This window comes from Rhododendron vialii, chromosome 3a (genome assembly GCF_030253575.1).
Source record: "Rhododendron vialii isolate Sample 1 chromosome 3a, ASM3025357v1".
NCBI classification, from domain to species: Eukaryota; Viridiplantae; Streptophyta; class Magnoliopsida; order Ericales; family Ericaceae; genus Rhododendron; species Rhododendron vialii.
Window position 1 is genome coordinate 9,988,175 of NC_080559.1, and position 26,048 is coordinate 10,014,222.

Sequence of the window (26,048 nt, forward strand, 5' to 3'; positions counted from 1 at the left end):
ATTTTCGAAATTAGTTAACTTGTAAGTAAGTTAGTCCGAATTTCTAATAATATAAATAAGATGCAGAAATTACAATGAAGGATAGAAGAAGAGTAAATAAATATGAGGATGAAGGTCTCCTTAAAATTATGCGTAAACCAATATTATTGATGAGGTGACATTCGATGAGCGTCACTTTAATGAGGTAAAAAGATCAACACAACCCGTGAAGAAAAATTAATAAGAAGAAGGAGATCAACAATTCGAATCATCATGGTGACATCCCAAATACATATATGGAGTTGGTCTCATGTTTTTAAGTTAATATTGTCAAAATAATAAGTGCCCCTACACTATTGATAACCATCGACACTTCTTCTCATGTATATTCCTATCAATTACAAAACAAATTAAGTAACTTTTAATCTCCCCTTCTAAAATAATTTTCCCTCCAACCATATCCATTATCCATCGATTCAGGACTGACGTGTAATTTCGCTCTTTCCTAATTTTTGCACAGCACTGCATCATGTCAAGACTAGACCATATACAAAAATTTACAAGAAGTTAATTAAACGCTCAAATATTGGTTAATTGACATAGTATTAACTGTTGGTGGGGCAACTCAAGATTTGGACACTTCATTTAGATGGATTGTTGTGGTGAAAATAATAAGTCTTTGTTCAAATTTTCGAAATTAGTTAACTTGTATGTAAGTTAGTCCGAATTTCTAATAATATAAATAAGATGCAGAAATTACAATGAAGGATTGAAGAAGAGTAAATAAATATGAGGATGAAGGTCTCCTTAAAATTACGCGTAAACCAATATTATTGATGAGGTGACATTCGATGAGCGTCACTTTAATGAGGTAAAAAGGTCAATACAACCCGTGAAGAAAAATTAATAAGAAGAAGGAGGTCAACAATTCGAATCATCGTGGTGACATCCCAAATACATATGCAGTTGGTCTCCTGTTTTTAAGTTAATAATATTGTCAAAATAATAAGTGCACCTGCACAATCGATAAACATCGACCCTTCTTCTCATGTATATCCCTATCAATTACAAAACAAATCAAGTAACTTTTAATCTCCCCTTCTAAAATAATCTTCCCTCCAACCATATCTATTATCCACCGATTCAGGACTGATGTGTAATTTCGCACTTTCTTAATTTTCGCACGGCACTGTCATGTCAAGACTAGACCATATACAAAAATTTAAGAGAAAAAATAAATTGCACACGTAAACGAGTAGAAAACACAGACATTCAGACATTCCTTTCAGGAAAACACAGCCTCTTGCCAAAAGTTAATACGTTACTCAACACGTATGCATAGGACATTAATCTTTCCAAGGGTGTTACTCCCACCGCTTTGTTTTGCTGCTCTGTTTCACCGCTTCTCCACCGTAACGCTCAATCTCACCGTTTGTCTCGGCAGTCAACGCTCCGAATTTTTTTTAAAAAAAATTCTTATAGATAAGGATGAAAGAAGAAGAAAGGGATCCAAGGGCTTTATGATCGGAGAAAGGGAAGGGGCGTGATTGGTGTGTCACTGCGTCGGTGGGGGAACCCGTAGGAAGGGGGGACGACCCACCGAATTCATATCAGAAACCGCCAACATGAACACAAACGAAATCTTGAATTGCGTATAGAAAGAAAGAAAACGAAACACTTCTATTATCGGAGTCTTTAAAAATTCGGACCGTCCAAAACACTTTTGAATGATGAGATTAAGAGCGATGGAGGGAACGGTGAAACAAAGTGGCGGAGCAGACTTTTTGTAATCCTTTAGGCTTAGCACAAGTACTTCAATTTTGTCCAACATATCGTCCACCATTAAATTTTCAAGGCAGAAAATTTCCTCAGTCCCTCATTTTTCTCTCGTGATTCTAAAATAGCAAAAGGGGGGGCCTATGTCCAGTTATGATCTTATAAAATTGATCACAACATAAGTGATCACAACATAATCCTCCAGTACATAGGACCTTCCTGCTTTCAACTCTCATTTTAGCTCGCGCTCTCAATCTTCATTTTCCTGAATTTTAGTATTTTGAAATATTTTCGAAAGACGCCCGTATAAATTAATTTGATATCACGCACCTCCGCAGCCTCACTATGCAACTTTTTAGGTTATGATTCCTTGACAACATTCAACAGCCAATGTTTTGCAAAATTATGACACATATATGGTTGTCATCACGTGCCAAATTAAGGCATATATATATATATATATATAGTCAAGATCAAGTCAGGAGGTGTGGACCGGAGCTCCGGTCCGCACCTCCCTATTTCTCACATTTTCCGATTGAATTTCGATGATCCGAGCCGCTCAATGTGATCAGAACGTGATTTTTAAGGGTACCCATTTGAAATCAGCAAAAAAAATGACCAGGAAGGGCTTGATCTGAGCAGTTTTTTTTTGAACGGTTCAGAAAAAAAACTGTTCAGATCAAGTCCTTCCCGGTCATTTTTTTTGCTGATTTCTCGCGAGTTCCCTTAAAATCGCGTTTTGAACATATTGACCGGTTCGGATCATCGAAATTCAATCGGAAAATGGGAAGTGCGGACAGGTGCGGACTTGATCCGAACTGTATATATAGGTTAGGTTTAGTAGTCGTATGTGTAACCATTTTTTCCTTCTCGTATGGATCATTACACTTCCGCCTGGATTCATACACGTACGCAATTCCGTGTTTAACGGACGAAGGAATAGAAATTCCTAACGGAAGCTGCAGATCGACTTAGTTTTAAAGCAAACATTTCATCACGTTTAATTTCTTCAATAATGTTGCATGCTTTCAAAGCCAAAGCAATGCAATCTCAACAACAATCAAAATACTTCCGGTGACGCTAAATTAAGATCGTTTTCGTTTTCGTCTTCTTTTTTTATTTTTATTTTTATACTTTCGTTAATTTTAAGTGATTTTAAAATTTTGTTCTGTCTTGATAAGATGCACTAATTGAAGTTAAGAAATAATAACAAAAAAAAGAGAGACTAAATTATTCCTCTTAGACTGATTTACCTCTTCTAAACCTATTAATTTCAAGTTTAATTTCCTTGTCGAGATGAGTAAAAAAATCTAATTATTTTTATCACAAGTTCAAAAGAAAAAAAAAGTTTACCAACAAAAGAATTAGCTACGGTAACTGCATTATTAGTTTTTTTTTTTTTTTGGTACATAACAATAAGTTTAATCTGAACACGCCGAGATTCTACGCTCTTGTATTTAGGGACCCAAAAAAGCTCTTGGCAACCACTCCCTCTGTCCCCATTTAACGGTCCCTCGTTCCATTCGAACTGGATAAAAAACGAGTTATGATACATCAAACGTATCCATGAGTTGGTCCATAAAATGGCAGTGAACGGCTCAGTTTGATCACGTGGATACTTGTCATGTATCCTAACATTTTTTTCGGTTTTTTTATAATTTTTTTTAAAAGTGGAGGACGATTCTATTCCTCCAGGGGAACAAATTAAAGACAGCCATGACTGTTAGATATTGTCTGGTGGTTGCAATTGTGCGATAGTAGTAAGTAGTATTTGTTTTTCTATATCAGCAGGCTGACGACACTCATTAACTAATGTTTACAGCGGGCTGATTCCGTTCATTTTTGAATTGCTTTTCAAAATTTACGTACGCAATTCGAGTCGTGTCTCCGGCAATTAATTACTATCAGACTAACCAAAGAGATCGAGAGTCATTGACAGCAGCCATGGGAGAGGAAAAACGTGTTGACCGATGGCTTGGGAATCATGTTTTGCAATACAGAAAGTTCTATGAATAAATTAAAAAAGCTTTACAATGCAGAAGGGATTGATAACAAAATTCATGAGTGATCTTATCAAATAAGGATGGAAATTACTTGTTCCACACTCCTTTACTTAAGACAAGAAGACAAGGTACAACACGGTCTGTTTCTCCTGCGGACCACCACATTTTAAGCTAAAATACAGCAAATTCTGACCATTCAAAACATAATTCAATGACAGCTGAGTAGTTCACATTTTAGCTTAAAATATGATGGTCAGCAGAAAAAACGCCCTGATGTACAACATATACATAGATATAGATATAGATATGTATGTAACACTCCTTGTTAACTACGGATTACTTAAGACAAGACAATGTACATGGCTTTGAATTACTTAAGATAAGACAAGACAATGTGTGGATCATCTTGCCAGAATTGGAGCGGAACAAACTAAAGAGTTGGTGGTTTCTTTGGTTCAACCACCCTAGCTTAGAGAGTTTTATATTCGCGATCGCCTTAACTTAAAGCAGATTCTCGATTAGGGGTCTTGGTATTTCTTTTTGTGGATTGTAATATTTGAACCATGTATGCATCTATGCTGCAAACTCTTTAGTTGACTATTTATAATATTCCGAAGTACAAAAAGAAAAAAAAAGACAATGCACACGGCTACGATCTTGATCTTGCTAGATATTTAACGAGTTTTTTTTTTTCCTGTTGAATGGCAAGAAATTTATTTTATTAAGAAAATGAGAAGGTTACAAGGGAATTAAAATGATTAAATGGAAAAGATCACAAAGGCATTATAACAAGAGGAAAACATCCCAACGAGGTTGCATGGCAGTTGGTACTCTAATTAACCACCCGACAATCATATGCCGATTGTATTTGTTGATTATCTCTCTAGAAACAGTGGATTATGTTTATATAACGTAATAAAAGATAGAATCCAAATTTAATTATGTTACAGATATCAATATATATATATATATATATATATATATATATATATATATATATATTTGTACATTTTAATACATTCTTTACGGATATCTATACATTTTTTGAACACAATCATTTTCCAGAATAAAGGGATTGTAGAGATTGAGAAGGGGAACATTATGCATTTACTTTTTTTGGCCAATAAATTACCGCAACTCGCATAATGTGGTTCCCGGCCACTTGTCTTCCAACTACCTAACAAAAGTCATTTTATGGATGTGTAACTCGAAAAATTTGTGGTGCTTCATTTGTAAACATTACCATCTGAAATTGTCAGTACAACGTGAGCATCAAATTAAATCACTAAATCTGTGAAAGCTCCTATCCTGCAATATTTCGAGCAATGTTATAATAACCATGCATATCATCCACCATACATTGGATTATGTGACAATAAAGTAGGGTTTTTTTTTTTTCACACTCTATGTATTAGCGAGGTTAGCAGGAGTATTAGTATGTTAGTCAATAGAGAATTTAGAGACATCAGACATCCATAACTTTGAACCCCAAATTCACCCCTCCTGGGACTCGAACTCCAACCTCCACCTTTTTTTTTTGAAAGTGTCAATGTAACAAAATTGAAACAAGAGCGGACGAAATACGACCCGAAGAACATGTAATTTTCCTATCTCTACCTTCGGATGCAACCCAATGAGCAGTTCTATTAACATTCCTACTACACCAAACAAAAGACCACCTATGCGAAGCAGCCCGCTTCTTAATACAATCACCTCGATTTCCCAGGAGCACTGGGTATTGTGACTACTGACACAGTTGATAAGGTTTGGGCAATCAGATTCAAAAATAACTTTCAGAATAGCCCTGTTCTTTTGACTCAACACAAGCTATTCTCAAAGCCCACTTGGGAGAGATGAGATAAATTAAACCAGTTGTGCTAGCTTGGTTTTTTCAATAAAGTAGTTCAATGGGTCCCAATTTTCAGTACTCTGCAGATACATTAAAGACATGCCAGATGCTGTAAATGTGATAACTATTTACATTACTGTACTTTAGAGTATTAAAGTTAATTAAGCTTTAAGTTAAGGAGAAGTTATAATCCTCTAAGGGCATCCAACACGAGGGAGTGTTTGGACAAATAAGTCAAACTGGTTTATTTTTTGTTCTTATTTAATTTTTTTTGTATCACTTGGCTTATCCTTATTTTTTTGTGGATTATTGCATCTTTATGACAATAGGAATCTAAAAAGTATAAAATTTTGATCGAAATTCAATATTTTTTGAATAAAGAAGAAAAAAGTGGCTTATTGACTTATTTATGTCTTTATGTGGCTTTATTTGGCTCATTTTTAGCGGGAAAACCAATGACTTTTTTAAAAGAACAACCCCTCATTCAAAATTATTTTTGGACAAGGAAAATCCTATTCTACTATTGATCTACAAAGAATGGGAATGATCGAGGTGATACGGTTTCAACCCTCAGTACTTAATGCAACCAATACAGACCGCTTGTCATGTGTGGTCAATATGCACCCATTCGCGGTCACTTGAAAAACCTAACAAATATGTACGTACGTGCAACTTGTGCTAACCATGTCCCATTACACTAAACTAATTCGCAATTAGGTACTTAACCAATTGGATCAAAACTAAAATAGTTATTAACCTGTGGATATTTTCAAAGTACTTAATTCTGGAGGGTTGAAAATCTGAACCTTTGATTAGTCAACCAATCTCTTCATACCCACACCACCAAGTCTTGGACTTGCTGGTGCAGTTATAAATATCCCATTGTCCTTTTCCCTTCCTCCATATCCATCTATTTATCCTTCTCCTCTTTAAATATCTCCTTTCTCCTCAACCCTAAACCAAACAACTTCTGCTCTAAGACGAAAAACAAATTCATGGATGATATGAATCAAATCCCTCAACCCACAAAAGTAACCCTCGTGGATGAGAATCGAATTCCTGATCAGGAAACAGATTCCCAGGAATTCGATCTTCCAGAGGCGGAATCAGACCTTCCACAACCCTCAACGCCAACCATGGCTTTCCCCAGCTTCGAGGTTCGCCAAGACCAACCTTCACATCTCGAGCAACCACCACTGTGCTATCCGCAACTCGAAAAACCCTTGATGAAGAGCACGCTGAGCAAGAGACATTTCTCGCCGTCGACCGGAAAGACGCCGCGGGGGGAGAAGGAGGCGGTGGCCGAGCTACTCTTGATCCTCGTGGATTGCATGGAGGAGCTCAACACCAGGAGCCGGGAAACTTTGCTCAGGAAATTCTTTTCGGAGATCGAAAGGGACGAGAGGCTCGAGAAGTTCATCGTGGAGAGGCTGAGTCAGTCCAAGGTCAAGGCCATCTCTGATCTGTGCGAGCAACTTCCCTCCAGCGTGCGAGAAAAAATTAGCAATTCCGAGGGAGAAACTTCGGATTCTATCGAGGAGGATCCCGAGGCAAGCGCACCAGACGATGGAAGTCAGATTCCATCGTCCAATGCGGATGCAGGATTTTCGGGATCCTTTGACACTTATTATGGTACTTCTGAACGAAGCCTTATCGAAACTGTGGAGGATTTATCGCTGGAGCTGGAGCGGTTCAAAGTAAGGACCCTTGAACTGGGAGGAATTGGCCAGGATGCCCAGGAGGAAGGAAAGAAATGATTTGAGCTTAGCATTCTATTTATTTATTTCTATTAATCAACTTCGAAATTTAAAAATTTGTAATTTTCATAAGTGACAATAGTTTCTTTTTGCAAGTTAATTTTACTGCTTTTATTTCGTATCGGTCTTGGCTAGATAATTCTAATTGTAGGCCTGCCCAATGCGTTTTATTTTTTATTTTTTATTCCAATTGAAGACCTAAGTATTTCATTTTTTTTTCCCCCATAGATGATTGCTTCTTGAAATGGAAGAAGCCAAAATTATCAGTTTTATTTGCTTGTAGCTAGAGAAACAAAATGTGATCCTTTTACGCATATATTATTCAAAGTTGTTTCAGGTTTTGAATGGGGTTTCCCATGGTGTGATGAGTCCGGCTACTCTTCAATTCCTCTAAACTAACGGAAACATTTTTTCTTTTTTTTTAGTACGTCAGAAATTCAATTAACTAAAAAGCAAGGTTCACAGCAGAGTCACATTTTTTTCGAACAAACACAAAATTTATGTTTTCTCAACAACTTTGTGCACAGAAAGGATTATCGCTTTTGATGATTTGGAGATTGATGTTGATTTGGAGGATGATGAAGACTTCGAGGAGGGTGCCTCCTTTTCTTTGGATTTTTAATTGCATGGTTTTGTTGCTCGGGTTTGGGTGGCAGTGTTTGGTCGTGTCTGTTTTCAGGGGTGGGTGTAGGCTTCGATTCATCTCTTTGGTATTTTATAGTCTCTCTCTTTGCTTGCATTCCTTTGTGGTGTTTAGGATTTTTGGTGTTTTTGCTGTGTGGGCTTGCCCCATGTGGGGTTTTCAGGGTTATTATTGGATTTGGTTGGTTTCTTGCCATCCTTTAGTGTTGGTTCTCGAGTGGCTTTTTGCTAGTGTATTCGAGATCCATTTAATCTTTGTTATCTTTTTTAAAAATTAATAAAATCTTTTTGCTTAGCAAAAATAAATAAAAAAAACTTTGCGCACACCCCCAGTGCAAAGATGACACGTACAAATCGAGAAACGGTCCAAATTTTTGCCATCATAGTTGGGATGTAGGTTGTGATGTCTTTTTTCCTGCTTCTTTTTAATCTTTGTAACTTCAGTTCTTTGATTAATAAATTTTTCTTTGCTGGTAAAAAAAAAAACAACTTTGAGAAGTGTTTTTGAAAGAATATCTGGGAAATCTGGTAGCGAAATGTGCGGTCCAAATCTAAGGGTTACATTTATCTAAGCCATCAACTAGTCAACGAACAATTTCGAGTACTGTTTTCGGAAGATTTTTGTTATCAAGCGACGTCCCAATCTTCAAAAATAATACCGAAGGGAGTCAAGGGACGTCTGCGAACTCTTGGAAAATGTTTTCAACTAAAAAATGAGCACGATACGAAAACAATTCGTGTTATTTTTTAAAATACCTTTGCAACATCGATCATTTTCGAAAACTGCAATCCGTCCAAAAAAAATTTTGTTTTTCTAATCAGTTGCAATACGTCCAAATTGGATTGGGAAATCCTGTAGGGCGCTCCAAATTTCCTGAAACAGCATTCGCCCATTATTTCCTGTCGAAAACTACAGTTTTGGTGAATTGATCCTCATTTGCCTTTCTTCTTTTTTTTTCAATATACGTTGATCGTGAAAATTCCAGTGATCAATCAGGATGCGGGAATGGATGTACTCTTGTCCAACGTATAACAAACATGCATATGCATGACACACCCAGGGGTAGTCCCGATGGTTCGTACGGATGCCTAGGCTTTAGGAGTACTCTTCAAGGTTTAGTGTTCTATTCCCCATAGAGTGAGTACCCTGAAGTAAGTCGGAAGCCTTAACTGGTGTGGCCGCGCTAGCTTCCTTAGAGATTTGAGTTGCGTAGTTGTTTACCAATTTTTCCCTCGATCGAAATCGACAGAGATTTTAGGAAACAATGCCAACAACAAAAATAAGGGCGAATGCTGCTATGTCTCCACAAGACAGATCCGTGGTTCCACACCGCATTTCAGGATTTCACTGGAAGAAAAATGGCCATCGAGTCAAATGTGAAATTGAGGATAAGAAAGAAGAAGAATGGAAGAGATTCTTCCATAAATCTTCAACAATCGATCTACTGCCGTGAGCGACACATCAAAGATTATAAGTTAAGTTTAGAATATGAAATTCTACTCCTACTCCTAATTATAACCCGAATGGGTTTGTAGTGCAAAAAATTAGGACAAATAAAGATAGATTTTGATTTGTTGAAGAGGAATTATAATGAAATCTTAAAAGACTATTTATAGAAAATAACAAAAGTAGGAAATAACTTCCTATTTTCTCCACTAGTCTTCATTCAATCCTTTGCATCCACTTGTCAACATAACTTCCTACTTCCCTTCAAATGTGTAGGAGCATGACAAATGTCCTTTTAACTTCCAAATATATAGGAGCAAGCCAAGTGTCTTGCATGCAAATAACAATAATAAAAGAAATACTAATAATACTAGTTCTAATATTAATAGTAGTCAAGGACCATTTAGTGATCTGACATTTAGTAATTTGACTGTAGGACTGTTCCTTTGTTAAAAAAAAAAACATGCATATGCTGCATGTGTAATACAGTACTTGTTTTAGGTTGGACTGTTAGATACGAGTATGTTTGGTAGCCCAACTTTGATTATATTAAACCACTTGGAGTAATATCCCTGATTTATAATTGACCCTTGATTGCAAGGATTATCAAATGTCGTCTTCAAAGAAGGCAAAAACACTAGTGGCAACTATACTTATAATTTTAGCCAACAATTAACACAAAGAAGAGGTATCTCCACACCCAAACGGAATGAGAGTAATTCACTGTGGGGAGCAAAAATTATTACTTTGAATAGTCAAAAAGTTACTTTCTTCGTCCCATAAAGTTAGTCCCCTACGAAACTACATGCAATTTTCAAGTTTAAAAATAATGTATTTACTAAAATGATTTTTTGACTTTTTTACACTATTCAAAAGATCTCATCGAAGCCTCATAATGCATTTCTTTTTCTATTTGTGATGCACGGAATTTCTTTTTCCAATAAAAAAATGAAAGAGACAGAGAGAATCAATTGGCAAGAGGTCGACGATTGCGCGAATTGCTCAAACAATCCCAATCAGAACCTCTTACAAGGGAAGACCAGTAATGATTATTTATACTAGAACAAATGGTTAGCTTGAGTCTTTAGAAATTGGAAATGTAGGGAAATATCTTGACGACTTACGGAAGTCATTATAATTAAAAAGTAAGAAACCTTAATTCCAAGAAGAGTGTTGTTAATCACACCCCCGTGTCAGGCCCCCCTGACACGGGCCCCATTTTACCCCTGGTCCTCCAAGCTCTCTCTCTCCCCGCTGTCTCTCTCTCTTATTTTATTTTTTGTTATAAAATTTTAAATGTTAATAACTTTTTTTTCACGTAATTTTTTAAAATAAATTTTATATTTTTGAAATCTACCCAATGAAACCTATCAAACGAGCCTAATATTGATGATAAAATAATGTAAAACGGAAAAACTATATTTTTATGGTAGTTTAAACTGTCTAAAGAGGCTGAAAAATCAAGTGTTCTAAATTTCAATCCGTTTGCATCGGTGGAAAGATTTTAATTTTCTGATCATTTTGTCCTTAATGATCATAATTAAATTTTGACCTTAGGGCTCTCATTGATTAACCCTAAGAAAGTTGTAGAATCAAATATTTCTTAGGGTTAATCAACGAGAGTCCTAAAGTCAAAATTTAATTATGACCATTTAGGATAAAATGATCAGAAAATTAAAATCTTTCCACCAGTTCAAACGGATTGAAATTTAGAATACTTAATTTTTTAACTATATTTTTTAATATATAAATTATTTAAAGAGGTTGGAATCACGTATTTTTTTAAATAAATTTTATATTTTTGAAATCTACTTAACAAAACTTATCAAATAAGTCTAACATTGAATATGAATATGAAATTGTCGTCCCGGCGGATCTATATTCATTACTTAGTCAATATTAAACTACCACAAATTTTGGTTCTTTGCATTTCTTGTATTTCCGGTAAACTTTCAATGATCTGTCCTAATTTGATTATTCTATTTCTGGATTCATGTTATTTTCAAATTACTTTATCTCTTAAGTTTTATTGTTTTATTCTTCCATTATATCCAGATTTTTTCAACTTCTTATTTGCCCGAGCATGCATGCATATGATGCATTTGGAATGTTGAACCAATTACCCAAACGTATTTTTTTTGTTATTTCTTCTTTATTTAATTAATAATGTTTATAATCTGTATTTTTTTTCTTTATTTATTTATTTAAAATTATTTTAGTGTTCCGATTTTCAATCCAGTTGAATCGGTGGAAAGATCTTATTTTTTTTATCATTTTATCTTCAATGGTCATAATGAATTTTTGGCCTCGCAGAATCAAATATCTCTTAGGGCTAATCAACAAGAGCCCTAGAGTCAAAATGTAATTATGACCATTTAGGATAAAATAATAAGGAAACTAAAATCTTTCCACCGATTTAAACGGATTGAAATTTGGAACACTTAATTTTTTTCCAACTTTCAACCTTAATTTTGTAACCTTTTCATTCCAAAAATACCGAGAACCTATTTTTTGTTATTTTTTTTATTTAATTAATAATATTTATATTCTGTATCTTTTTTCTTTTTTATTTATTTAAAATTATTTTAGTGTTCCGATTTTCAATCCGGTTCAATCGGTGGAAAGATCTTGTTTTTTTTCATTTTATCTTAAATGGTCATAATGAATTTTTGGCCTCTTAGAATCAAACATCTCTTAGGGCTTATTAACGAGAGTCCTAAAGTCAAAATTTAATTATGGCCATTTAGGATAAAATGATCAAGAAACTAAAATCTTTCTACCGGTTCAAGCAAATTTAAATTTGGAACACTTAATTTTTTAACTATATTTTTTTAATATATAAACTGTCTAAAAATGTTAAAAAAATTAATTATTCCAAATTTCAATCTGTTTGAACCAGTGGAAAGATTTTAATGTTCTGCTCATTTTATCCTAAATGGTCATAATTAAACTACGTAAAAACGGATCGAATTTTAGAACATATTTTTCAACTTCTTTAGACAGTTTAGACTACGTAAAAAATATAATATTTTTATTTTATATTATTTTACCATCAATATTAGGCTTGTTTGATAGATTTCGTTGAGTAGATTTCAAAAATATAAAATTTATTAAAAAAATACTTGAAAAACAAGTTATTAATATTTAAAATTTTATAACAAAAAAATCAAATAAGAGGGAGAGTGCTGAGAGAGAGAGAGAGAGAGAGAGAGAGAGAGAGAGGGTAAAAGGGGGAAGGAGGGGAGTGTCAGGGGGCCAGACACCCGGGGGCGATTAGTAGTTTACTCCAAGAAATAATATCAAAACAGAGAGAGAGAGAGAGAGAGAGAGATGCCCATCAAAGCCCAACTCAAATAATAACTTCAGATGGATAGCCGGGATAGGGGCACAAAAATCGGGGGAGTTCGGAGTCTTCGGAGTAGGGTGCGGTGGTAGAAAAGATAACTTGGAGAAGAAACCTTATCAGGGTTACATTTTAGTTTAGATTTATTGTTTTTCTTTTTTTTACTTGTATGTATTTTTAGTATTTATGACTTAATAGTAGTGCTGTAAATGAGCTAAGCAGCTTGCGAGTTCGGCTCGGTTCGAATGGTAAATGAGCAAGTTCGAGCTCGATTTTGCAGCTCTTTTGATAAACGAGCCGAGTTCGAACTTAGCAGGGCTCGGCTCGAACAGGTTCGCGAACATGTTCGTCTCGGCTCGAAATATATAGGTTCGGCTCGGCTCGAACATGCCAATATATAGGTTCACGAATAGGTTCGTCTCGACTCGAAATATATACGTTCGGCTCGGCTCGAACATGCCAATATTCGGTTCGACTCGGCTCGTTTAGCCAATTTTTCAATATTAAGGCTGAAAAATTAACGAATTTGAGCTTGAATTCGAACCGAGCCGGCTCGTTTATTCCAGACCGAATACTAACAAGCCGAGCTCGAGCTTTGTACATACTTGTTGAGCCGAGCTTTTCCGGCTCGATTCAAACTCGAGCCGAGCTCGAGCCAGACAAATTCTGATCAAGCCAAGCTCGAACATGCCAATATTCGGTTCGGCTCGTTTACACCCCTACTTAATTGTTATCGGACAACTACGTTTGGGTTGTCTGTTTGGGATCAGATTTGGACAACCCAAACGTCGAAGCTGGCCTTGAATGTAAGCCACCACTTTTTATTCCCATTAACTGATTCCTCTCTCTGTTTTGCTACCTAACAAATCAATTCACTGAATATATGTATATATATACACACACATACACACACTCTCTCTGTGTCCTTATTTAATTGTCTACTATAGTTTTGCGTGCATTTTTAACGACTCTCTCAACATATATTATTTTTATGTTTTTTGAAAAATCCTGGCTCACCTATGTATATAAATATTTTCTATTTTTATCTTTTTAATAAATCAATTTACCAATTGATAAATAAGCTAATAACACGAACGAGAAACAATAAAAAGATGAACACCAGATATACGTGAAAAATTCTAAACGGGAAAAAACCACGGGAATATAATGAATCAAGCACTATAAACATTGTGTAATTACAAGTAATCTTACCCTACAATTTGAGTCCTTACAATCGAGCCTAAGACCTACTTTTCGAATTCACGTTCACCGCACCTAGTGCATAACTGCCGCTGCCTTGAATCTACAAGTCTTTCCAAATGCTTCCAGAAATCCACCTGAAGATGACTCAATTAGTTGAAGCAAAGATGAATGAATTCCTTGGAGTTATCATTGTATGTCAATGATCAATAGACCCCATTTGTCCCAAAAGCAAAACCCTCCTTTTAATACTCACTGTCTAAAATATGCATGATATGGAGTGGCTGTATGTATTTGCCGTCGTCAAAAAACAGTCATCTTCACAGCCTTGTATACTCTCTTCGTCCCATTTTGATTGTTTATTTTCGTTTTTCGTACCGTTCTTTCAACGCTTATATCTTCTAATTTACAATCTTTTTCATAATTTTGAAAACTTTGTATTGTAAATTTAATCGAGAACTACCAAACAAAATTTATATTACATATTTTTGGAGATTCAGATTAAAAGATATAAGCGTTGAAAGAACGGCACGAAAAACGAAAATGGACAACCAAAATAAGACGAAGGGAGTATAAAGGATGCTTGACTTTTCCTTGATCTTTGATTTGCATATTCCGTGAAGTTACCATATACCAAAAACTGATTTCCTAGATTTTCTTTCCTTTCAAGAAGCTCAAACTCTCAATTACACTGTATATATATTGATTTCTCTCCACTTTCTAAATAGACACTTTAGAAATAAAAGAATATTATTTTACACCTCGATAAATGGACATACGAATAAATGTGTATTTTGTCAACATAGAGAGACCGTGGCTTATGGTCCAAACATTTTTGAAATCATTGTCTTATAGAAAAAATTAAGATTTATCAAACAAAATTCATATTACAACTATCAAAATGGACCTTATGAAAGCTTACGATTCTGTTGAATGGAGTTTTATTATGGATATGTTGCGTGTTCTGGAATTTCCTTCTCAATTTATCCATTGGGTAGAGGCTTGTATCACTTCTCCTATGCTTTTCAAATCAATGGTGAACTTCAAGGTTTTGTCCCTGGGAAGAGAGGTTTGAGGTAGGGCAACCCTCTATCTCCCTATTTGTTTCTGTTGGTTATGGAAGGCTTCACTCGGCTTCTACAGTATAGAGTGAGACAATTTGAGGGCTTTGTCTTCCATCCTACATGTAGAAGTCTCAACATTACACACTTGATATTTGCTAATGACTTATTTGTTCTGAGTGGTGCTGAAGCTAGTTCTTTCCAATTGATTGCTGATGTTTTGTCTGACTTTTATCATTTCTCTGGGCTTCAACCTAACTTGCAAAAGAGCTCTATATTTTTTGATGGGGTGGATGAGACTTTGAAGGAAACTTTAAGAATGGTGCTGCCTATTCCTAAAGGTTTTCTTTCAGTCAAGTATTTGGGAGTCCATTTGCTTTCTATTAGACTTCGAGCTTGTGACTGTGCTCAACTGAAGGATAAGATTTTGAAAAAGATTCAGTCATGGTCTAACAAGACCCTTTCCTATTGTGGTAAGCTTCAATTAATACAATCTGTCCTTTTCAGCACTCAAATTTACTGGTTAGCTATTTTTATTCTACTTCAGTGAGTGTTACATAATATTGAGCAACTTCTGTGTGCCTTCTTATGGGCTGGACCTGATGCAAAGTGCTCTAGTGCTAAGGTGGCTTGGCATGCTATGTGTGCCCCCAAAGAGGAGGGAAGTTTGGGCATTCGTTGGCTCAAAACTTGAAATGAAGCCTTTATGTTGCGCCATCTTTGGGCAATCTGTATGAAGGCTGATACCCTCTGAATTAAATGGATTCACACGTTTGTGTTAAAGAAAAATAGTCTATGGAGAGCTAAGATCCCTCAGGATGCTTCGTGGATGGTATGTAAGCTCTTGAAGCTTAGGAATATGGCTCATCCTTGGATTCAATACGTGATTGGTGATGGTAAGTCTACTTATCTTTGGGCTGATAATTGGCATAATTTGGGCCCCCTCTACAAACATTTTGGTGATTCTAAGGACTTCAATGTAGGTAGACCTTTATCTGCAAAGGTCTCTTCAATTATCCATAATGGTGCGTGGAAGTGGCATTGACCACGTAGTGCTATTACGCGAGAAATTGTCTCAAATACTTATCCATCTTTGCTTCCTAACACTTCTGTTCTTGATACCATGAGATGGACTCTTTGTAACTCTGGGGTATTCTCTGCTAAGTCAGCATGGTAGGAGATAAGGCACACTTTCCCTTTAGTTCCTTGGTCTAAATGTGTCTGGTTCTCTCGTCACGTACCATGCTGGGCTTTTATTGAGTGGCTGGCTTATTTGGGATGTCTCTCCACTAAGGATAGACTTCATAGATGGGGGGTGGTCGGAGATCAAAGTTGTCCCTTTTTGTCAAAATACAAATGAATCACATGATCACTTATTTTTTGCTTGTGAGTTTTCCAGTGCGGTATGGGATATTCTGTTGCAGCGGAACAATGTTAACTGGAGGAGCTCTGGGTTGTCTGAAGAGATGGCTTGGGTTATGAATCGCAGGTCTGACAATTCCAGTAAAGTATATAAACTTTCATTGGCTGCTGTTATATATTGGATTTGGAGAGAAAGAAACAAGAGAATCTTTCAAGGTCGTGGTATTTCTTCTTCAATTTTGGGTGGGCTGATTATTCATGAAGTCTGTGCTTGTTTACGTTCATGGAGAGGCTTGAGGCTATGTGATGGTACGAGGTTTGTTAGCTCGGTCTTGGAGTCTTAGCTAGCTCTCGCATTTTTTATCTGTGAATCTTTTTTTTGTTGGGTTTTATTTTCTGGTTTTCCTAGGCAGCTAGGAATGTGTTAGTTATGCTTGGGTTCCCGTTGTATGTTGGGATTCTCCTTTGTTCTTGGTTGGTTTGCTTTATAAAATGGCATAATTACCCAAAAAAAAAAATTCTTATTGCATATTTTTAGTAATATACGTCGAAAGATATAAGCCATTGAAAATGCACGCAAAATCGTAATAGGCAATTAAATAGGGACGGAGGGTGTAAAGGCTTAGAATATTGTTCACTCTTTTTTTTTTTGATCCGAACACGATTCATATCATTTCAAAGAAGCCATACGACATCTACAGATATCCATCCAAAAACAATGACAAAGGAAACACCAAAACCATCCAACTAAGAATGAAACAAGGAAGATAAATGTCTAAGACCAGGAACGATTTCACACCGCCAATAAAGGTCGGGACACGTGGAGTATGAAATCCAAACATTCAATCTCCTTAGGATTGGCAAAAACCCAAGTCACATCTAGCAAAACAACTCCGAAGGATATCAAATTTTTGATGTGAGAGAGGTTTTAGATGCTTAGAAGGACTGTAGCAATCTTAAGGCTCCGAGCCCAGATGACTTTAATTTTTCCTTTGTGAAGCTCGGCTGGGTTTTTATGAAGGATTTGATCATGCAATTTTTCTCTGATTTTCACTCCAATGGCAAGCTTACAAAAGGTATCAACTCGACTTTCGTTGCTTTGATCCCCAAGGTAGATTGTCCTGTGTTGTTTAAAGAATATAGACCCATTAGTATGATTGGATGGGTGTATAAGGTGCTTTCCAAAGTGCTAGCCAATAGAATTAAAGCTTTTTTGCCATCGGTGGAAATATAGTTCTTATTGATGGAGTTCTTATTGCAAATGAGGTTATACACAGTTGGAAATATAGTTCTCATGGGGGTTTGCTTCTTAAAATTGATTTTGAAAGGGCTTATGATTGTGTGAATTGGGGTTTTCTGCTAGATCTTCTTGCAAAAATGGGTTTCGGAGATAAATGGTGTGGGTGGATAAAGGAGTGTGTATCCTCGGTGACTATGTCTGTGCTGATTAATGGATCAGCCTCGAAGGAATTTCAGATCTAGAGAGGCATTAGACAAGGCGACCCGTTATCCCCCTTCCTGTTTAATATTGTGGTTGAAGGACTCAACATTTTATTGAAAAAAGCTAGGGATCGAAACATCATTAAAGGAGCAAGAATAGGGATTAATGGGGTTGTGGTATCCCATCTTTAATTTGCGGATGACACGATTCTATTCTGTAACAATGACATGGAGGAGCTGATTAGCATCAAAAGAATCCTTAGATGTTTTCAACTCATTTTAGGGCTGAAAATCACTTATTCCAAAAGCTCTTTATGTGTTATTAAAGTTCCCCATCAGGATGTGCAATCCTTGGCGCAAGTTATGGGATGTAAAGTGGAAAGGCTGCCGATTAAGTATTTGGGCTTGCCTTTGGGTGCTAACCCTAATAGGATTAAAACTTGGGATTCTGTAGTGGAGAAGAGACTAAGTGTGTGGCATGGTCGATACAATTCCTCTGGGGTAAACTTACGTTAATAAACTCTTTTCTGGCCAACCAACCCATTTATTTTTTATCCATATTCAAAATGCCAGCGACTGTAGCAAGGAAGATAGAGCAAATTCAGAGGAAATTTTTTTGGGGAGACACTATTGATAAGAGAAAACTCCACTTAGTCAAATGGGAGGTGCTTTGCAAGAAGAAGGAATTTAGTGGGTTAGGAGTGAAGAACTTGAGAGTCCAAAATCTGGCCCTCTTGGCCAAGTGGTGGTGCCGATTTCATAAAGACAGTGATTCCCTTTGGGTGCGGGTCGTAAGAGGAAAATATAACTTGGATCATGGTTGTTGGTTTCCTCGTTTGCCGGCCTCTGGAAGGACGTCTCAAATTTGGAAAGACATTTGCACTCTTGGGGATGATTCTTCTTATATCGGTAATATCATCCAAGAGGGTTTCAGATTACAGGTCCATTCGGGCATGGAGATTTCTTTTTGGAATCATGTATGGTTAGGGGATACAACTCTTAGAGAGGAGTACCCACGGCTATACTTAATTTCTTCTCAAAAAGATGCCGTGATTAATGTGATGCGGGGTGGAGCCAATGAAGGTTGCTGGAATTTGACAGTTACCAGAAGTTTACGTGATTGGGAAAACATTCAAGTGGAGGATCTAAAACGAAGATTGCAACTTGTAATACTAGATTTGGCCAGGCCAGATTCAGTGCTTTGGAAATGGTCATCGGATAATCGATTCTCGGTAAAATTCGTGTATAATCAATGGGAGAATGGTGGTCATACTAGGAGTCTGGTGATGGAAGCCATTTGGAAGAATCTATGCCCCCCAAAGGTGGAAATTTTCGCTTGGATGGCTATCCAATCCAAGGTGGCTACTAGATCCGTGTTATTGGGTCGAAATCTGCTACCGGAGGGGCAATCTGTGCTATGCCCATTTTGCTCGCTGCACTTGGAATCACCTCATCATTTATTCTTGCATTGCCATTTTTCTTGGGACATTTGGTCGAGGATTCTGGATTGGTGGCATGTAAAGTGGGTATGCCCTACATCTGTGGAAGAACTATTTATTTGGTGGGATGATAGTAGTTTCAGAAATTTGGAGAAACACCTGTGGGAAGTCACTTTTTACGCAACTTTGTGGTCATTGTGGCTGGTTAGAAATTCGTATGTTTTCAATAATGCTACAACAAGTTCTGGGGAAGTGGTTGATTTGATTAAAACTAGAGTTGCAATGTGGGTAAAAGCAAAATTCGACATAAACGTGTATTCGGTGGAGGATTTTAGGATTTTTCTGGATGGAGTTAGGGTGTTGAAACTGTAAGTTGGTTTGGGCGGTAAGATGCTTTGCCATTCAATTTTCTGTGAGTTTCTGTGAGAGGGCTTTTTGTTTTTGGTCATTTTTATTCTTGTTTTGCTCGAGCATGTGTGTTTCTCTGTATTCGAGCCCCTCGATGTAACATTTTTTGAGGTTTTTATAAAAGTTTCGTTTTGCCGAGCAAAAAAAAAAAAATAGCAGAGAATGATCAATTGCCTTGGGTTACTACCCAAAAAAGCACAGCTGCTGACTTTGGGTGAGGATACGAGACGCCGTCTACCGAGGGCGCGAACAAGTTCTCACACCGAAGCAGTGGAGGAAATCTCCGAGGCAAACCTACGCTGTCACAACAGGCTACGATCGAGAGGAAACCGAGAGCCAGAAATCCGTGTTGGCTAGTGGATCAGTTCTTCAATTGAGGCGGCCAACAACTAACTATACCCTGCTGCTAGAAAGGGAACCACCACACACCCAGGCTCCAAGGCCAATCGGCCAACAAGGCGCCGCCACCACCGGAGGCCTGAAGCCTTAGTCAGCCCCTAACCATCTACCTTTTACTCCAAGAGCCAAAACAACCGGAGTTATTTACCCACCTCCACAACCCCCAGATCCGGGGAAACCTAGACTGGAAACTCTACCGAACTAGGGAAACCAATCGAGGAAACTCAGGATAAGCCTAAAAATTGAAAGAAAACAATGAGAAAAAGAAACCCCCTCCTAACCATCCAACTTCTTATTAGAGCTGTTGCCGACTACCACACACCACCAGATCCAAGCAGAGGAGGAGGTTTTGGGTCGAAACAACGAAGCCACCCGCCACTGGCCAGAGCTCCGGACGCCCGAAATCACAGATTTACCATCGCCAGACGAAGGTGGATAGCGGATCAACGACGAGCGGAGGAGAAGAGGATGAGAGAAAAGGGGGAGAAGAGGCGGGGCGGGGGCCGCCGCCCTAAGGAGAAAACCAAGATCGGAGCCTGTTTGTAGAGAGAGAAGGAGATAGCTGTTTTTTAGAGAGAGAATGAGAGTTGGGGTGTTTGTGTTTACTCTATACTAACGGAAATAGAACGGGCTGGCCTGTTGCAGCCCATGAAGCAGCAGTCTGAGAGGCGTTGTTTCTGAAGCCGGTGCTGGAGCTCCGTATCTTCGTTCCGGCCCGTTCTTTCAGAATTCATATCAAATTGGGATCAGCCCATACGGTATTGTCCAGGATAAGAAAAAAAAATGTGTGCTTGGAAATTGCTACCGAGAGTTTTCAAATCTTTCTACTTCTTACATTAATTTAAGTGAAAATGACGACTAAGGACGTGTTTTGATAATTAATACTAGTTAAGGACATTTTCAGCATTAACAAATGTTCTCAGCATGTCCTTGGCGGGTATTAATTATCAAAACACGTCATGGGCCGTCATTTTCCCTTAATTTATTAAAATGTCAAACATATACTAAAATTAAAATACAATTCCTCAAACTTCATGATTTGGTACCACCTTATGAGTCTTTTTTTTTTATTATCAGAGGGATGCATTTGAGTATTACTAAATACGACTTCTTCAAATATTTTAGGTCTGGTGAGTTCTCCAGTTAATCGGAGGGTCGCTAAGCTGGTTCAATCCAGCCCACTCTTTTTTTTTTGTTCGGCAAAATAAAATTTTATTAAACTCGAAATGGGTACATCGAGTAAAAGGGAATGGAGAACCAGAAAGTTCACCACAACCCTAAATAGGGAAGGAAAATAAAAAGGAAAGTTACACCCAAAAAAGACACCTAAATAACGAGTCTTCTAACACCGTCAAGGTTTGATTTGATATCTTCCACCGTATACACCTTTATATCAAACTTGGCTTTGATCCACATGGCTGCTCTTGATTTGATTAACTCTTCCAAATGATTTCAATCCACAATTTTATTGTTAAAAATAGCATCATTCCTTGCAATCCAAATAGACCATAGGGTTGCATAGAAACAACACTCCCAAAGATGTTTCTCCAAATTTTTGAAATGAGAAGAGAACCACCAAAAAGATAAATCCGCCAAATTTGTAGGAGCCACCCAAACTATGTTCCACCAATCGGCTATTCTTGACCAGATGACCGTCGAAAAGAGACAAGATAGTAGAACATGCACTGGAGTTTCCAATTCCAACAAACAAAATGGGCAAAACAGAGCTGTTTCATCTACTCCTACTATTATGTTCCTACTACTCAAAATTGATCTAGTTGCAATCTTGCTTTGACATGCCATCCACGAGAAAATCTCCACTTTTGGAGGGCTAAGACTTCTCCACAAAGAACCAAGTCCGGAATTCTGGGTAAAAGTTTTAGCTTCCCAAAGATCATAGACAGACTTAACAGAAAATAAGTTATTAGAATTCCCAGTCTAGAGCATCACATCCAATCTTGACGGCACCAAAGACACATTTTGTAATCTGCCAATTAAATCATTCGTTTGTTCACGTTCCCAATCATGCAATCTCCTTTGAAAAAACAAACTCCAATCTCCATTACCTACCGAGTTGAGCACATTACATACCAATTCATCTCTTTGCGACAATTTCAAATACAATCTTGGAAACTCCTCTCGCAGTGTTTGATCCCCCATCCATTTGTGATTCCAAAAAGAAGTGTTATTGCCGGAATACACTTGAATTCTAAACCCATCTTGAATTACATTCCCCATTGCACTCTCTGTATTCCCAATTGAACATATGTCTCTCCAGATTATAGATGCCCTCCTATACGATGGTAATTGAGGAAGCCAATCTTGATGTGAGAGACCATACTTCCTGCACACTACTCTAGCCCATAGAGAATCCTTTTCTATACTAATTCTCCACCACCATTTTGCTAACAAGCATGATTCTGCTCAACCATCCTTTTCACTCCTAAACCTCCATATTTTTTACTCTTTGTTATAGTTTCCCAACTAACCAAATGGATCTTCTTCTTATCAATGGAATCACCCCAAAAAAATTGTCTTTGAAGTTTTTCAATCTTCCTTGCAACCGAAATTGGCATCTTAAAGAGGGACATGAAGTAAACAGGTAAACTACTTGTATTTGAATTGATAAGTGTCAATTTACCTCCAGACGACATAAATCTCCTTTTCCATACTGCCAACTTCTTCTCCAGCCTATCTATCACAGGTCGCCAAGTTTGAACTCTTCTAGGATTAGCTCCAAGTGGGAGTCCGAGATAGTTTATAGGAAGTGAACCAATACGACACCCCATCACCAGAGCTAGATTAATGACATCCTGATCTTGGCATTTAACCCCACACATCACACTCTTTGAGAAGTTAATTTTCAGGCCTGACATGAGTTGAAATAGCCTAAGAATTCTTTTTAGAGCAACCATTTCCTCCAACTTATTCTGACAGAAAATGAGAGTGTCATCTGCAAATTGTAGGTGAGAAACAATCTCCCCATTTCTACCAACTTTGGTTCCATTTATCAATCCCACTGCTAGTGCCCTTTCCAACAAAATATTTAAAGCTTCCACAACCAAATTGAAGAGGAAAGGGGATATAGGATCCCCTTGTCTAAGGCCTTTAAACGTTTTAAATTCTTATGAAGCAGAACCATTTACAAGAACTGACATGGACACAGTTGAAATACACTCCTTTACCCATTGACACCATTTATTCCCACACCCGACCTTTGTTAGCATATCAATCAAGAAGCCCCAATTTACACAATCATAAGCCCTCTCAAAATCAAGCTTTAGGACTATACCACCCTGAGCACTGTTCTTCCAAAAATCAATAACTTCATTTGCTATCAGTACTCCATAGAGGATTTGTTTACCACCAATGAAAGCCGCCTGAGTTTCTCCAATTACTTTAGGAAGAATAGTTCTTAATCTATTGGACAAGACTTTAGACAAGAGTTTATACACCCAACCAATCATACAAATCGGCCTGAATTCCTTAAAATATGTTGGCCCATCAATCTTTGGAATTAAAGCCACAAAGGTTGAATTAATACCTGATGTGAGTTTGGCATTTGAATAAAATTCTGAAAAGAACTTAAAGACCATATCCTTCAGAAAACTCCACCCTTTCTTAACAAAAGAGAAGTTAAAACCATCTGGGCCTGGGGCTTTGAAATTGTTGCAATCCTTCACCGCTTCTAAGATCTCTTTTTCATCAAAAGGTTTTTCCAATCCTTGCGCTTCATCACCAGATAGAACTCTAGGGAAGATTCCCCTTAAGAATCCTCTATCTACTCTGTCTTCCAGAAAATTGTTGCTAAAAAATTCCACTGCTGCATCTTTAATCTCAATCGGATCCTCCAATATTCTTCTGTTGAATTTAATAGATCCCATCAAATTCCTCCTGAATCTAGTGTTAGCAAACATTTGGAAAAAGTTGGTATTCTTATCACCAAGCTTCAACCAATTCACTCTGGATTTTTGTTTCCAAAGAGACTCCACCATTTTCTCCAATTTCCAAAATTCAGATTTGGCCTTACTTTTGCGTTCTTTTTCATCTGAGTGAAGCTGCCTATCTTCTGCCACAAGATCCAATTTGTAAATTGTCTCTTGACATGATTCAAGAGCTGTGAAAACATTTCCAAAATCCTCCTTATTCCATTGCTTCAAACGATTTTTGACAGCCCTCAGTTTTTGGACAATAACAAAACCTGCCCATCCATACACTTGACAACTCTCCCATGCTTCTTTAGCTACTTTTAAACAATTCGGGTTAGTTAACCAAATATCCATAAATCGAAATGGTTTCGGTCCCCAGTCTCTACAATCATGATGGGATTATGATCCGAGATGGTTCTAGGTAGACCCCATTGCACCAATTTGAATCTGTCAATAAAAGATTGAGATAGAAGGAATCTATCAAGCCGACTGTGGATTGCAAAGTCTTGAAAATTGGTCCAAGTGAATTTTCTACCCTGCATGGGAATATCCATCAGCTCCATATTATTAATAAAATCTTTGAATTCCCTCATACCTCGGTTGACATTAATTAGTGCATCCCACTCTTTCATCTATTTCTATGATTTCATTCAAATCCCTCCCTACGTACCACGGTAACTGAGAGCTTGCTTTGATCTGGAGCAGCTCATCCCATAATTCTTTTCTCTAAACTTCCCCATTCGGAGCACAGATGTTAACTAGAACACATTGGAAATCACCATATAGCATACCTTCCAAGATAATGTAAGATTTATGAACTGTGATGTTTGATGCCTTAAACACCTCAAAATCCCATAAGATCATAATTCCCCCCGAAGCTCCAATAGAATTAGAAACTGCAAACTCCACTTTTGTGTTACCCCATATCTTCTGAACCATCCTTAGATCCACATTCTCCAATTTGGTTTCCTGAATAAATAGCAAATCAGGCTTCCTTTTCTTTATAATCTTAGAAACAAACCTTTTTTTTAACACACTCCCCAGTCCACGAATATTCCAGGATATTATCTTCATTCAAAATATTTAGATACCCTTTAATCACCACAAGATGGATAAAATCAATTATCCCTTCCCCTCTTTCTCTCAGACATGAGAGAGTACTCCTTTGCCTCCAATTCAATCATTCTTTTGAGAACAAAGTCATCATTCTTTTTGAAGTTGAACCCCAAAATTTCTCCAACTTCTATAGTACCTCTAATCTCTTCGCCCAGTACTGAGTTGCTGATGATAGTTTCTTCTGATGATAACGAAGAGGAAGAATCTGTGACATCAACACTATTCTCTGAGTTTTGATCTAATTCCTCTTGGACTTTGAAGAGATTGTTGATATGTCTTCTTTTTCTGCATGCACCCGGAGTTAGTTCCACCGACAAATTGATGCCTTGAAAGTGAGATGCCCTCTGAAACCCAAGTGTTTGGGTGGTATTTAAGTCACTCAAATGTACAGTGGAACTCTGTTCTCCACCAACGCCTATAGAGAGGCCCACATTATTTGATCCACCTTCATTATATTGCACCTCCTCTTGGGCTGAGATAGGATCCAATACGTTATGCACCTGACCCACGATTTCTGGGTCAGCTTGATGGGCTAAAGTGTTTTAGCAAAACTATTTTTATCAATATGCCAGTTTGGTGTACTATGCCCAAGGTTGTAATAAGGGAAATAAGTACTACTTGATAACAAAAACTTCCAACGTACCAAGACCAAAACAAAAAATGGTTATAAAAATACGTGGTAATGAAAGAGTTTGAAAGGTTCACTTTGGATTTATTATGAAACTATGGGTACATCAAATGGTGTACCCTAAATGCACACCAGATTGAGTAGGATCTATTTTGGGGCCTCATACAAATTATTGAAGCTGATCAATTTGCTTAAAAATGATTTTATTTTTCGGTCTTGCTAACCTCCATCCACTAGGCGGAGGATAATATGCTAATAATTCCAAACACG

General features: G+C 37.2%; 1 protein-coding gene across 1 annotated transcript; it reads right to left on the reverse strand.

Moving 5' to 3' along the window:
• Window positions 1-21,557: 21,557 nt before the first annotated feature.
• On the reverse strand, window positions 21,558-22,343 carry LOC131321096 (uncharacterized). Its single transcript, XM_058352108.1, has 2 exons — window positions 22,176-22,343; window positions 21,558-22,010 (listed from the first exon to the last, which is right to left on the reverse strand). Exons 1-2 carry the CDS (start codon window positions 22,341-22,343, stop codon window positions 21,558-21,560), a joined length of 621 nt encoding a protein of 206 aa, XP_058208091.1.
• Between the last annotated feature and the right edge of the window lie 3,705 nt (window positions 22,344-26,048).